General features: G+C 46.2%; 1 protein-coding gene across 7 annotated transcripts; it reads left to right on the forward strand.

Annotated features, from left to right (window-relative positions):
- Positions 1-356: 356 nt before the first annotated feature.
- On the forward strand, positions 357-9,943 carry NASP (nuclear autoantigenic sperm protein). Of its 7 annotated transcripts, none has more exons than XM_086953150.1 (16): positions 357-1,279; positions 1,334-1,424; positions 2,271-2,318; positions 3,129-3,239; positions 3,555-3,635; positions 3,881-3,987; positions 4,497-4,949; positions 5,248-5,300; positions 5,571-5,644; positions 5,931-6,004; positions 6,084-6,272; positions 6,556-6,725; positions 7,531-7,593; positions 8,114-8,188; positions 8,776-8,904; positions 9,661-9,943. In XM_086953150.1, the coding sequence occupies exons 1-16, from the start codon at positions 448-450 to the stop codon at positions 9,727-9,729; spliced, it is 2,619 nt and encodes an 872-aa protein (XP_086809276.1). In that variant the 5' UTR covers positions 357-447; the 3' UTR covers positions 9,730-9,943. The 7 variants fall into 7 exon arrangements, with proteins under 7 accessions (XP_086809276.1, XP_086809274.1, XP_086809277.1 ...); XM_086953149.1 differs by having other exon boundaries at positions 358-1,279; positions 2,268-2,318; XM_086953148.1 differs by having other exon boundaries at positions 357-1,424.
- Positions 9,944-14,391: the final 4,448 nt, after the last annotated feature.

Raw genomic sequence — 14,391 nt, forward strand, 5'->3', positions numbered from 1 at the left:
AATATGAAATACGTGTGTGTGTGTGTGTGTGTGTGTGTAAAACACAGTAAGACTATCGATCTCGGAAGTTGTTCGTCTTCTAAAACCACGAACACTTTTAAGAATCCTTAGAAGATACGAGCGTTTAAAACGTAATGATTACACTCTAGAGTCGAAACTTGTTATTCGACTTCGAATGCTCTGTTAAAATTAACCAGAAAGCCTCCATTCCAAAATGTCGCTCTTGTGCCGGTTCCTTTGTGTGAACTGCATGAAACGGAAGTTGAGAGGTGCGGTCTGAGGCAGCGCGCGGGAACCAGTGAGGAGGTCAGAGGGTCCCGGAAGCCGGGGGGCGGGTTTTGTGAGAGCGGAATATAAAAGGTGTCCCGCGAGAGACTGAGATTACCTGCCATTTTCCTTCCTGCTGCTAGTCCCGTTGTGTCTGTTCGTCGTCTCCCCTCAGCAACCATGACCAAGGGGTCCGAAACTATGGCAGAGGACTGCAAGCCGGATAGCACCGAAGAGAGCAAGCCCTCCCCTCCCACTGCATCTCCCGAGAAGGCTGCGGTTGTGCCTGACAACTCCGAGGTTAAGGACGCAGTAGCAGAGGCCTCTCCTGCCCCAGACTCTGCTCCCGTAAGTGCCCCTGCCTCCGAACCTACTGCTGAGGCCGACCAAGTGGAGAAAATTGAGACCTCTGCTGAAGAGAAACCCGCTCCTGAAGCCACCCCTGCTGAGGAACCCGCTCCCACCCCTGCTGAGGAACCCGCTCCCACCCCTGCTGAGGAACCCGCTCCCACCCCTGCTGAGGAACCCGCTCCTGAAGCCACCCCTGCTGAGAAACCCTCTCCCACCCCTGCTGAGAAACCCGCTCCTGAAGCCACCCCTGCTGAGGAACCCGCTCTCACCCCTGCTGAGAAACCCGCTCCTGAAGCCAACCCCGCTCCTGAAGCCACCCCTGCTGAGAAACCCGCTCCCACCCCTGCTGAGCAGCCTACCCCAGAGTCCACTTCTGCCGAGAAACCCGCTCCCACTCCTGCCGAGCAACCCGCTCCCGAGGCAGTCCCGACTGAGGACCCCGCCCCCTCGACCACCCCGGCCGAGCAGTCAGCCCCTAAAAGCCCCCTGACAAAAGAGCCCGCGTTGGAAAGCGCTGCCACCCAGGACGCCCCAATGGACTGCACTACTCCTGAAGAGGCTCCCAAGAAGCTCTCTACACCCGAGAGCGCCGAGGCCTCCTCCACAGAAACGCCGGCTGCCGAATCTGTTCCGGCACCCGAGACTCCGGACAGCATGGAAGCCTCCCCTGCCAAGCCCACAGCGGTCGCAGCATCCCCGAAAAAGGCACCCGAATCCTCCCCGGCCAAGAGCATCGCCCCGGCAGCTGACAGCTCCGAAGCTTCTCCAAAGAAAGCCGTGCCCGAGGAGTCCCCGGTGGTAGAGAGGTGAGCGCGGGGGACTCTGCCTAGTCACAGGTGGCCTGGGCGGGGTTGGTGGGATATGGTTGTGGGGGAGCCCTCCTCACGCGGCCTTTGTTTGACGGTTGGCCGCGCCACTGCGTTCTGAAGTGTTTGACAGCTCGCGCTCATTCTGTGCTCGTGCGTACTGGCCTAGCCCGCGTGCAGGTTTCAGGGGGTGGGCGCGAGGCCAGTCGCCTCGTTTGAGCGCGTGGGGCTTGTACTGCTCTAGAATGTCGCCACGCGCGGCCCTTTAAGATTTTGGCGCTAAAGGGAGCGATGGGAGGTGCGCGGACGTGAGACAGGACCTCGGCCGCCCTGATTGCTTGAAAGCGGAGGCGCGTGCTGGCGTACTCGAAGGGGTGGGCTGTGATTGGTGGGTGTGTTGAAGGGGCGGGCTTCAGCCTGAGGAGAGCTTTGGGTACCACTTCTCTGAGGGTGAAGTCGAACGGGCGCGCTCTCCGGGGGTCGGCCGAGTGGTCCCTGGCTCGTGCGGGTTATTCCCCGAGGTGTTAATGTTCACTGCGCTACGTTACCTCATGACTTCCCCTCCCGTTTAACCCTCTAGTGTGTAACTCTCGAGATGATAGTCTGGCGCCCTCATGACGCGTGGACTGGGGTTAGTTCACTGAGGGGTCTGAGCCGTGTAAAGTAGCGCCTCCTGTCTAGTAGGGTATCCTGGGGATAGTGTCGATGTTAACTCCGCCGGGGGGTTTGTAGTTTGGTCTGTCATGGCTGAAATGCAGGCGTCGGGCTCGTCACCCTAACTAATACCGCGAAGACTCACTTGTAAGCCTGTTAAGTGGTGATAATGTGTTTTTCTCCTCACAGCAGCGTGCAAGAAGCAACTGCTCCTTCGACGTCAACGGAGGAAGCTGATGGGTGAGTGGGCTAGGGATGCGTTGCCTAGTCTTAAAACTACAGGGACAGTTTGTGCATCTTTGAGGGGCAGCCCGATGAAGCTGCATATTCCTTAGGTGGCCACTTGGTGATGGCCCACATTAGGGGTGCAGTTGGACTTTGCTAGTTTATGGTCGAGCGTACTTTATAACCAGAGGTTTACAAAATTTGACCGCTTTCTCGGATGCCCCAAGGAAGGGTTAAATATGCCCCTTCGGCTAAGTGCCATCAGGTTCATTAGTGCAGCTGGTACCTGGGCCAAGGATTAAGTTACCATTGCAGTGAAATATTGGCTCTTACTACAAAAAGAGTGGGACAACTGTCTCTGCTAGCATTGAAGCTCAGGTCACCATTGCCACAGTTTAACACAATGCGGTATGTACTTGGTGCTGCAAGTACAGTGGTTATCCGTGAACCGGCATTGAGGGCCCAAGGAATTGACTGGCCCACGGCTTCTCAATTTATGTTAAAGGAGGAATGGGCGAACTAATTCTTTCTAGCATGTGGGCCGAGGGGACCAACCAGGGGCTTCACCTTTCCCTTGAAGCGATACCCTTCCTATAGTGTGGAGTGATGTCCAGTCAATGTTGTGTCACTTCATGCGGCTATACTTGGTACTAGAACACAAGCAGCTTGAGTAGATGTTAATCAGCAGTAAATTGCTTTCTTGGAAATGCTAGTTTCACTCCAGTCCCTTTTTATTGCTGGGTCCGAACCCTGTTGGAATAAGACTTGTTTGTGGCGAGTTGTTGCAGCACTAATTTGAGCAGTTAACGTTATGTTCTTTTGTAGTATCGATGTAGATGCAGAGTCCAAGAAGCTGATTGGCATGGGAAACAAACACCTGGTGCTAGGAAACATTCCAGCTGCTGTCAATGCATTCCAGGAAGCCAGCAGCATGCTGTAAGTAAGCCATGTTCACTCAATAGGCAAACTATCACGAATATAAACATTTGAACATGCTGTCTTGCGCCTCGTGATTTCTCAAACCCATGGCTCATTAGTCATGTTATCCTTTTTTGCGAAGCCCCGCTTTGCAAACGGTGCTTTTGATTTTCCCTACAAACTTTAAATATGCAAGATAAACTACATAGTGTCTTTTAACATGCGTTATGAATTTATAATGACCATTTGATAAAAGCCAGTACCAGTAGTCTCTGCAGAGTTCACAATACACAAACTAGATGGTTGCATGTGACATGTCTTTTCTTTCTGCAGTGGTAAGAAATATGGAGAAACTGCTGACGAGTGTGGTGAAGCTTTCTTTCTCTATGGAAAATCACTACTTGAACTTGCCAGGTATGTGGCGTTTGCAGCTCAAATGGTAAATGTATTTCTGGCACCTACTGAGCCTTTTGGCAATTGCATACTAGACATGGGTCACAAAACAAATTGGCGGTTAGTGTACTTGGGTGGAGTTTAGAAATGAAGTAGTAAACTTGCACGTCTGATCGGTTCTTAAATAGCATTTAACTTGCTACACTTGTGCTCTATTGCATGCAAGAGCTGCCTTAGCTTGAGCATTAATAATTGGTGTTTTTTAGGATGGAAAGTGGTGTCTTTGGAAATGCACTGGAAGGAGTGCCAGACGAGGAAGAAGAGGAAGGGAAAGAACAGGATCCAAGGATAGAAAATGCAGATGATTTGGACGGTATGTAGAATGCTAGGTCTGGCAGACGATACTAAGCTTTCCTTGTAGTAAGCCACAAGCTGTCTGGGAGCCAATCTCCTTTAAATCCTAGTTCTGCCACTAGCTTGCAGAGTTGGGGAAATAATGGCCTCTACAGCAGACCCAAAGGCTAGCACCCCTTTTGTTAGAATATTTTACCTGTGGTGGATTTGGTAAGCTGTTGTGGCTGCACACTGCCTGGATAATTTAGAGTTCACTTCATATGAACTTTTCTAAAGCGGGTGGCTCAAATCTTGTATAAAGTTAATTTGCATGGCCCTTATACAAGTGACTGGTTGGGCAGCTTATTGTGCACGTGACTCCCAGTAGCTCTGGAAAGCTTAGTGTCTCAGACATGTCGGATGTTGCATGGTAGTGTGGCTTCTTCGCCTCTAGGGAGCTTGCATGCTGCTTGACAGCCAACGGTGATGCAGTAATTAGTCGTGCCTTTCCCATTTATGGAAGAAATGTTTATTCCCTTAATAATTTAGAGAAAGAAAGGGAGGAATTGAGAGAGCAGGTTTATGATGCCATGGGTGAAGAGAAGAAACCAGAGGATGCTGCAGAGGGCACTGATGCACAGAAGACTACCCCTGAAGAAGGGGCTGACGTGGATATGGAAGACACCGAAGAGCAAAACCAGGATTCTGATCAGCCAAAGGAGGCAGAGAAAACTGAAGAAGCAGAGGCTGATAAACCAGAGGAAATGGATGCAGAAGTAACAAAGGAAAGCATTACAGAGGAAGGTAAAGATACCAAGACAGTGGAAAGCAAAGAAACTGCAGAAACAAAAGCATCTGAAGAACGTCTGGCAACTGAAATAGAAGGTAAAAAGGCTGAAGATGGCAAAGCTGAAGATATCCCACAGGGTACAGCAGAGAATGGAAAAGCTGCAGTAGAGAATGGCAAAGAGCCCCAAGAAGCTGAGGAGATGGAGGGAGAAGGTAACTGCTCTGCCTGTTAAACAAGGTTGGGGGCGGGGGCAAGTTTCAAGGTGACTTTTTGTATTGGTAAATTCCAAATAATGGACTGGGTCTACCTTAGTTCTGCTTTAGAGGCGCTTCTGTGCAAGGGCTGTTTTGGAACCTGCTAGGGAAGCTTCCTGCCTTGATGTTTCATGTCCTGTGCTAGCTGATTTCTGCATGCCTTTCTAAATGAGCCTGCTTTTATGCACGTGTTTCATCATGACTTCTGTAGCTTGGAAATAGTTGTTACAAACTTGCTTTTGACCCTTTTTTCCAGAAGAAGCAGAAAGTTCAGAAGATGACAAAGAAAACGAGACCACTGACGAAAAAGTGAGTTATTATATTGACTGCTCAAATGAGAATTTGTTTTGAGGACAAAGGCGGTTATCCAGGATCTGCTTGATTCAGATCCAGGCACTCTGTACAACTTTAGTCATGACTGGGGATCTTCAGTTTGTAACACTGTAAAATGGATAATCTGGTTTTGATGTGGTCCACGATGTCAAAGGGGTTGTGACGGATTTTCTTGGCTACAGCCTTGTAAAACCTTTCTAAGTGGCACCAGTGACTTGCAGAGTAACTCGCTTGTCTTGATTCTAGAATGACGAGGACGATGTTGAGAATCTGCAGCTTGCTTGGGAGATGCTGGAGCTTGCCAAGGTTATATTTTCAAGGTAATGTCCTCACTAGTTGCTTACTTGGTCTGGCGAGTTTACTTGTATTTCATGCACACTATGTATCTTTACTTTGATTAGAACTACATACTGGCAAATTACGAATTGCATGGATTTTAGTCACTTAAACTGGTTTGAAAGCCATGTGAACATATAGTTTGAAAGTCACAAGTTCCACTTATAATCTTTATCTTGAAATTGTTTCCACTAGTGCCGAGACCTATGAAGGCATGCCCCTCACTAACTTCATTTGACTTTAGTTCATTATGCCTTTCTTGAATTATAGAGCGGACACCAAGGCATCTCAGCTTCATGCTGCTCAGGCTCATCTCAAACTTGGCGAGGTCAGCATAGAATCTGGTAAGTATCTGTAGTGTTTCGAACTGCAGGTTGTGCTTAAAGCTGCTCCCGGTTGGTTTACTTTGTTGTTCTCTTGCAGAGAACTATTCCCAGGCTGTGGACGACTTTAATGCATGCCTAAATATTCAGAAAAAGCACTTGGAGGAACACGACAGACTTGTTGCCGAGACTCACTATCAGTTGGCCATGGCATACCACTATAGCAACCAGCATGCAGAAGCCCTTGCTCAATTCACGGAGTCCATTCGGGTCATTGAGAAACGACTTGGTAAGTCTTGGCAGGAACATTTCTAGCTCACTTTTTGGCAGCCTAGACATTTAATCTAACCATTGCAAGTTGCTCCCATGTACCAAAAATGTTTGAGCAACTGCTCCTGCAAGCATTAAACAGCTAATTTTTAAAGTCCTGCAGCCCATGTGGGTCTTTACAGTCCTTGTTGGCAGCCCATGGTGAGCTTGTGTGCTAGGTTAACTAGCATTGCAAGCTGGGGGAACTACAATGCAAGGCTACTAAGCTAGTGGAGCCACTTATGTTTAAACCACCCTTTCAGATGTACTGGCAGAGCGTGTCAAGACGGCTGGCGGTGATGGTAGTCCTGAAGACACAAAGGAAATGGAAGAGCTCAGGGGACTGATTCCAGAAATGAAGCTGAAGATTGAGGACACAAAAGAAGCACAGAGGACTGGCGTAGTCACAGAAGTAGCTCTTAAAGAAACTCTGGTTAGTATGGTGATCTCAGCTAAGTGTCTAGTGCGTTGTACTGATTTGAGGAGTTGCTACTTATGGGTAAACGCAAGCACAACTTCTCCATGACACCTTCCAGTGGAGGCACCAAGAATTGTGCTAATTAGCCCAACACATCCATGGCTGCCTACCATCATGCCTCTTAAATCGCATGCAGGAAGAAAGGCCACAACATTTCATTGGCATGTATGAACTGCCAATGGAAGGTGTTCACAAGCTGTTTTAAGTAACAATGGCTTTTGATGCCACATTTGAAGTCTCTCAATAAGCCCTCTTCTGGTTTAGTGTTCAGGCTCCTGATCTTCGCTTTCACACCCTTTAGCCCCTTATAAAGAATGCTTGGCTTTGGTGGGGGTGAAGAACATGGGTGTTTCTGATCGTATTGCAATCTTCATTTATTGTAGAACAAGTCGAGTCTCCTTGTAGAGTTCGTAAACTTTAACCCATAAGTTCTGGAATGATTTCTAAACTAATGCAGGCAAGGGAATTGCCCAGTCTAATCTCAAATGGACATTTTTGGTATTGTGTGGGTACTGCAACACCTTTATGTGGTAGAGTGCTTGGTACAATGAGCGACAGACTAGTCTCCAATGCAGAGCCTTTAGCTTTCACCGAAAGAACGGTCAAATTGGTACCCTGCTACAACTCCTAAGCATTTGGAATTTTACCCATAAACTCTACAGCCTTTGACCTGTCAGAAGCTTACCATAGGATGGTTATCTGTCGTGCATATCTGAGTCTTATGCCCAGTGAGTCTTATTCGCAGTGATTTCTTTTTCAGACCGGAGCATCTACATCACCTTTTACACAAGGCAATGGCAATGTGTCTTCATCAGTTTCCACAGTAAGCCACTTTCTGTTTTGCTTGGTCATTGTCTGTTCGTGTCTTTCCAGAGTGCTTGTAAATTTCCCTCTTACTGGCATAACTTGGCCAATGTAAATTGATACTTGTATAGCGCACTACTCACCCGCAAGGGTCTCAAGGCGCTTGTACGAATACCGCTGTGGAACCCATCCTGGCTTTCCCTGTGAGGCGTCCACTCCTAGGCACCCCCAAGGTGGAGGCCAGGCATCCTTAGCGTTGTGGGGGCCATTGTGGAGATTAAGCAAGCTATTGCCCAGCGTTGCAGAGTGGGACTCTATGATTAGAATAGGCACCGAGGCGAGAATTATCAGGTTTGTGGAATTTTGAGCCCAAGACACGCCGAGGCAGGGAATTGAACCCCGGGCTAGACCTCTGCATCAGGGTCTGCCGTTCTAACCATTGAGCCACACTTCTCCCAATGAACTTATGGTGTTAGTACTTCAGTGAATTTGACCTCTAGCTGGAGTGCTTTGTATGTAACTTGTTACTGTTCTTCTAGATTCCAGTAAGAAAACCGGCAGAGGCACCAGCTTCCAACTGTGCTACAGATATTTCTCATCTTGTTAGGAAGAAGGTGAGTAACAATCTAGCGTTTCCTTTGCTTCATCACCCGTGCTCCTCTAACCACGCTATCACTGTAGACTACACTAATGGTGTCTGCTTTTGCTGGCTTTGTGGAGTAGGTTGCATATTAACCACATGGCTGCTGCAGCAATTCCACTCTTGTGCAGCAGATTTCCCTTTCTCATTGTTTCATGACGAGCTCAGCTCGTCATAAGCACACGACCAGTGTACTGCATGACGAGCTGAGCTCGTCATGAGCATGGAAGGGGTTAAACTCCGAATAACAAGGGCTCGTGTTAAAACACCATGAGACCATAAGTGCCTGAGCACTACAGAACTTACAAGCTTTAACTCAACCAGGATGTTAAATCGAGGGGTTTGAGTGCTTGTGTTTGTACAACCGCAGTTACATACTCAAGGGCATTGCTTTACAGCTGTTGGCCGCAACTTATTCATACTTGGACATTTTTTTTTTAGCCAATGCCATTAGCTTACTTTTAATAGTTGCTGCTTGATGTAGTTGCTCCGTTTTTCCCAAGTGGACTCCCTTGGCCTTCCCAGAAAATGTAACTGTTTCTCCCACAATTTCTTCTTCAGAGGAAGCCTGAAGAAGAGAGTCCGTTGAAAGACAATGAAGCAAAAAAGGCAAAGCAGGAAGCAGTTGTGAATGGTGGCGGGGATGCTGATCACGCCACCAATAATGGTGATGTGGAAAAGCTTGACGAGGTGGGCACTTAAATCACAAGCACCCTACACCAAATCTAATCTCAAGCCAAGGCTTATTACTTGGCTTTATACATCACTTTCATTTGCTTCGTGTGCATGCTATCACTTGACCTGTAACGTTAAGGCAACCTTTAACTGCATGAACAGCATCACTAACCTGCTTTTTGGGTTAATCCGTGATCGAATTGGAAACTGCTAGAAATAACATGGCAGCACACTGCTGCTCTCTGGTTATGGTTGCCAAGCACCAACACAGGTATCCTTAAACCCATGGTGCAAGTGTGCTTGTGTTACAAACGGGATTGTTTTATGCTGAAAGGGACACCCTACACAATGAGGGTTTTTAGACCTGCTGAACAGCAAAGGAGAATCTACTTGTTATGCCTTACCTTGGAAGGTGTAGCATTGATACATTCCCAGGTTTACAAGTCTTGGTAAACCTAGGAATGCGTCAAACCATAGTTTGTGAGCACCTACACTCCACCCATTTTACTCCTTCCTGATGCAGAGTTTCACAAGGCAGACTAGCACTTATCAGTCACTCCAGATTTACTATGCCAGGCAGTGCCGCGTATAGTATCTCTGCCTAGCATAGTAAATCTGATTGCAGGGCTTGCCTCGTAACAGTCAATCTATACCCTTTTTAAATCGTGAGTTTTAGGCAGTGTCCAAATATGAGGGTGTAGTACTTGACGAGTAAGCAAGAGTTTCAGAACAGTTTGCCCTAGTTACTGACTTGATGTTTACTTCCCACAGGCACAGAAAGAAACTCCAATGGAACAGACACCAATGGACACAGGCGCAGCAGTTGAAAGCACATCCTGAGCAGAAACCCTGCTCTTATTTTGCTCTTGTAAAGGGACTGGTTTTGTACATAAATGTATTTTTTTCACTTTTGGCAGGATATTTTGTATGACTTAAATAAATGTTACATTGCGAATGTCTTTCGTTTTCTTCAAACCTTTACCTCAGGCAGGCCGTCTTGGGTGTTGAAGTTTACGAATCGTTTAACTTGAATAAAATGTTACAAGTCACACTACTCTATCATTTTGTTTCTTTTATGGTTTTTATCTTGAAACATGTTAATTTTCTGCCGCCTAGAAATGCTGAGCCTTGAGGTAAAAACAGACCTAAAGATTGGCAAAGCAGTTGTGGGTCATCTTTTAGGGGCGTGAGGTCATCTGGGCACTTTTGCTTTGAGAGAAGCTGGAAACTAAAATGCGTGCAGATCTAGCAGGCTTTAGGGTTCTTCCTTTTTACCCTATTGGCTTGTTTCGTTAAGAGTTTGCTCTGAGAAGTCAGTTGCCTCTTGGAGAAGCCCAGATTCTTCATTGGGCTACAAGGCTTTGCCTCCTCCGGACAGGGCTTCAGAAGCAGCTGCTGCCAGGGGCAAGGATTAAACTATTACTAACTGTGTACCCTCTACCCAAGAAGATAACAAATCATGCTATGCTTTTATTCGTAAATTCAATTTTCCTGATTGTTCAATACAAAAACTAGACTTTAATCTGAAGTTTTCAGTAGTTGCATTACTTGCAGCAGAGGATGTATAATCCTTTTGCCACATTTCTCAAATGTGACATCCTAATCTCGCAGTGATTCATTATAGGAGGCAACACTAGTTTCTGGAAACATGACCATATGGAGTGCATACGAAGGAATCGCGGTTGTGATGGCAAACTTACTTGTTTAGCTAACTTTCTTGGTGCAGTTGGCAGCAGGGTGTCCTGGGACTTTAAAATCGTATATCCAGTAAAGCGCGAACTACTCAACCATACGGGTCTCGGTACTGGGGGCCGTTGTGTAAATTAAGGGAGTTATTGCCCAGTCACATGGTGCTGAGCTGGTCTGCTGCCGGAGATCGAGCCCTGTGCTCTGAAGGTCGCTGCACCAGTCACTATTCTTAGAATTTCCTCTAAGATTTGCGGTCAATCACTGACTAAAACTCAATGTGTTTCCATACCGAGACAGTTTGCAATTGCCACATGCATTGTCTGAATCCTAGTTCGATCTACTCATTTCAGGCTATAGAACTTGCATATTTCGGTGTTGGCTACACTAACCTGCATGCCCTGGTATTTTACTCTGGCCCTCGTAAATGTCTTGCATGTCTAAAGACCTGTGGGTAAAGGTCAATCGGGTCCGTTTTTATAACAAAAAAATTAGGATTTTTTTTTTTGCGAGAAATATTACTTAATAGTCATATTGAACTCTGCCAAGTACTGCCACCCAGGAAATTCCAGTAAGCAAGACCAATGGGCTACTCTGATCTTTGTTAGTGGTATTGTGAAGCCCAACTGGTGTTTGTTACATCTCCAGTGCAAGACAATCTTACTGTTGCATTCTGGTAATTTGGTTTGTAACTAATATTGGATGCCACGATTTTTCCAGCTCTGCAAGGTGTACTGTGGTCCCTCTGGTGTTTGGACATGCCCACCACTCATTGTTTGCTTGGTCTGCCTTAACCAAGTGCATGGTTTTTGTTGGTGATGAATAGTGTACATTTGTCCTGCCTTGTAGTGGTTTTTTTGTTCCCAACCTGCCGACTGCCCTTGCTACATGGATCCTTTCACTAAGGGCCACATTTTGGTTTCAGTCCCCTTTCTCTTTCGTCCTTGCTGATCACTGTAGTTTCCCAAACACTTGTCACAGCTTTTTTTCCCACTTTTCTGTGATGCGTCTACAAGTGTGCAGACTGCTCACGCCACATCTTTGTCCACTGATCTCTACATGGGATATCCGCTTCCTAGCCTGACTGGCACCATCTGAAGCACTAGTCTCTACTACTGCTGGATTTAACATGTCATGGCAGATAGCACTTTCCCCTCCCATCCTGTGACGTTTGTTCTAACCGTCCTTCTTTCGTGTGCTGGGCAGCAAGGGAGAAAGCATACTCGCATCTGCTGGCAGATTTGCTTCCGCGTTCAGACTGTCCTCCATGGGAAGTCCAATTCTGTCCCAACAGCTGCAACCCCTGAACTGGCTCTGTACCTTCCTCTTGTCATTTCGTTCTCTCCACTCGACACCCCAGCTAATTTGCACTTTGAATTTCAGTGTGCCTTAGCTATGTTGGCACTTTGCTTGGAGTAGTGTTCCTTTCTACAGACTGCTTGGGCTGGGAAGTGGACAGGCTGCCCAGATGTGGTAGGATATTTGTAAAGCTTGTCGTTCTTGATTTTTGGAATTGCTTCAATCTGCATTCTCAGATTAAGAAGTCAGGCATTCTGGTGTTAAGTTTTTGAGTTGTAAGCAGTATACATTGCGCACACATGCAGTGAGTTATGCCTGTTAACCTTCGAACTGCAGGTGAATGTTGGAAAAGCTTTTATTATTCGTGGGTTTTAGTACCATGAAATGTTTTGTAATCAGTGTGCCCATGGTAGAAAGTTTATTTTGACGGCTTTTAATTTCGTACTTACGTTAGTTGTGGTCTATGTAAACAAGTCCAGTGAGGGAGGGAGTGGCACATCATTTGACATACTAACATACAGCATGTTTTTAATGAAGCCAGGTTGGGTTGCTGCGAGGTTTCCTGTGCAGCTCATTCCAGGTGCTGAGCTAAGTCGGGCAGTGTGGGTTTATTGCATATTGTCCTGTCAGTGGTGAGAACGAAGGTCTGTCAAGTCAAATGTGAACCAGTTTCTATTTAAGTAAAGTTCTTTGGTTCAAGAATAGTTCAGGGAAAGCAGGTGTAGAGACAAGCTGCTCAATGGGGCCCTTTGCATGTAGCTGCCATATTGCTTCCAGCTCAATCGGGCAGTTTACCACCTCCATCTGCAGTCCAGTCACTCACCGCTATGAGCACTGCTGTCAGACTTGTAAATAGTGAAATGTGGCAGTGAATGTTTAGCTCATGGTCTTCATCTGATGGCAAGTCAATTCCACAGTAAGGTGGGTTGCAGTGTGAATGCTTAAAAAACTATTTGTGGAATGTGGCGAAGGACTCTTGACAGTCTACAAAATCCAACAGCCACTGGATCTAGCCTAGGAGCCTCGCCTGGCAGCTTCCTTCCCACAACTCATTGTAATCACCCATTGGGAAATTGCCTGTATAGTCTCGGATTTCCAGTTGGCAAGAATCCATCTTAGTGGTGAATAACTGGACAGTAGTAAGCTCATCCCGTGCCTCTATTCTACCTGAAAGGCAGCTATGGTATTGAGATCAAGTGACAGACTACTAATTTCAGCACAGACATTTTAGATGCAGACAATTTGGGGCTGGATGCATGTGGTGTTCACATGCACCCACCTAATGAATTTTTGGTAGAATATCTAGGGTCTACTGCTGAATAGACTATGAAGTCTGGCAGGCGTATAGTAGATCATCATTTACTGACGGTCATGCTTCCTAAATTGACCGTGCTTACTGCTTTACAATTAATTCTTTTCATTTCATGAATCTTTATTTCGATCACAGATCATAAAAGATGCAAAACAGTACATACATTTAAAAACTTATTAAACATAGTGTGATCCAAATTTCTAAAGTAGTTAAAATATAAAGACATGGGTGGGCAGGCGCTGGTAATGTCCATTTATGGCAGGCATTTCATCATTCGGCTACGGGTAAACCACAGGGAGGTTAAAAATTTTGACAGTGCAAATTAATTCTATTAAAGCCCTGATTTTTTTGGAGGGTAAGGCTGCAACCAGTAGATGTAAAAGATCTTTTTAAATCTGAAACTGTTCTAATCTGTTGAAAAGCAAATAGCCTTTAACAGTTCTCCAGCCCGTTACTTACAAGTATAAGTCAACTTTCCCAAGTTGAGAACTGTCTATCTTCTGAGGTTAAGCCTGAGCAAAATTTCTTAATCTGGATGTAATTAAAAATAGTTTATATTCGATTCTGTGACTAACTGCCAGGATAGAAAATGTTTTCTCATAAATAACTAGTTTATGGAACCCAAGTTTAGCCCACAAATCTGAATGGACTGCTTAAGCCCCAGAGGGATGCACTCTCCTAAAGTCAGTTGAGGATGTTTCTACGGGATTCCATTAGTTCCCAAACTTGTAAGAAAGGAGCAAGGCGAATCTCAGATTCATCAAGCAATGGAGTGGCTGGGGAATGGCAAAGCATGTCTGAATTGTAAGTCAGCCAATTACCAAGTGAAGCTTGATATAAACGAAAATCTGGTTAAGCGAGAATCTTCAGAATCAAATTGAACGTTTGTAGTTCCAGTCTAGGTCTTGCTTGCCATACAATCTTATTTCTGAATTTACTGATCAAAGGATTGAGGGAGCTTAACTATCTATACTAATATAATAGAGAGCCCAAAACTTTGAGGCGGGTAATCTCAGGACCCACAGCACCAATCACAACACCCAATACAGGGTTGGAAATGGCAGTTGCAGCAGAAGGACATAGGCTATGCAGACGCCCACCATATACATTTAAAAACTAAAAGAACCGTGCCAGCAAAGTAGTCCCTTGTGGGCATGTCTGCATTGTGCTGTGGGCTTGTGCTGGGGGCGTGTGGTACATTCCGC

This window comes from Lissotriton vulgaris, chromosome 1_2, assembly GCF_964263255.1.
Source record: "Lissotriton vulgaris chromosome 1_2, aLisVul1.2, whole genome shotgun sequence".
Classification (NCBI taxonomy): domain Eukaryota; kingdom Metazoa; phylum Chordata; class Amphibia; order Caudata; family Salamandridae; genus Lissotriton; species Lissotriton vulgaris.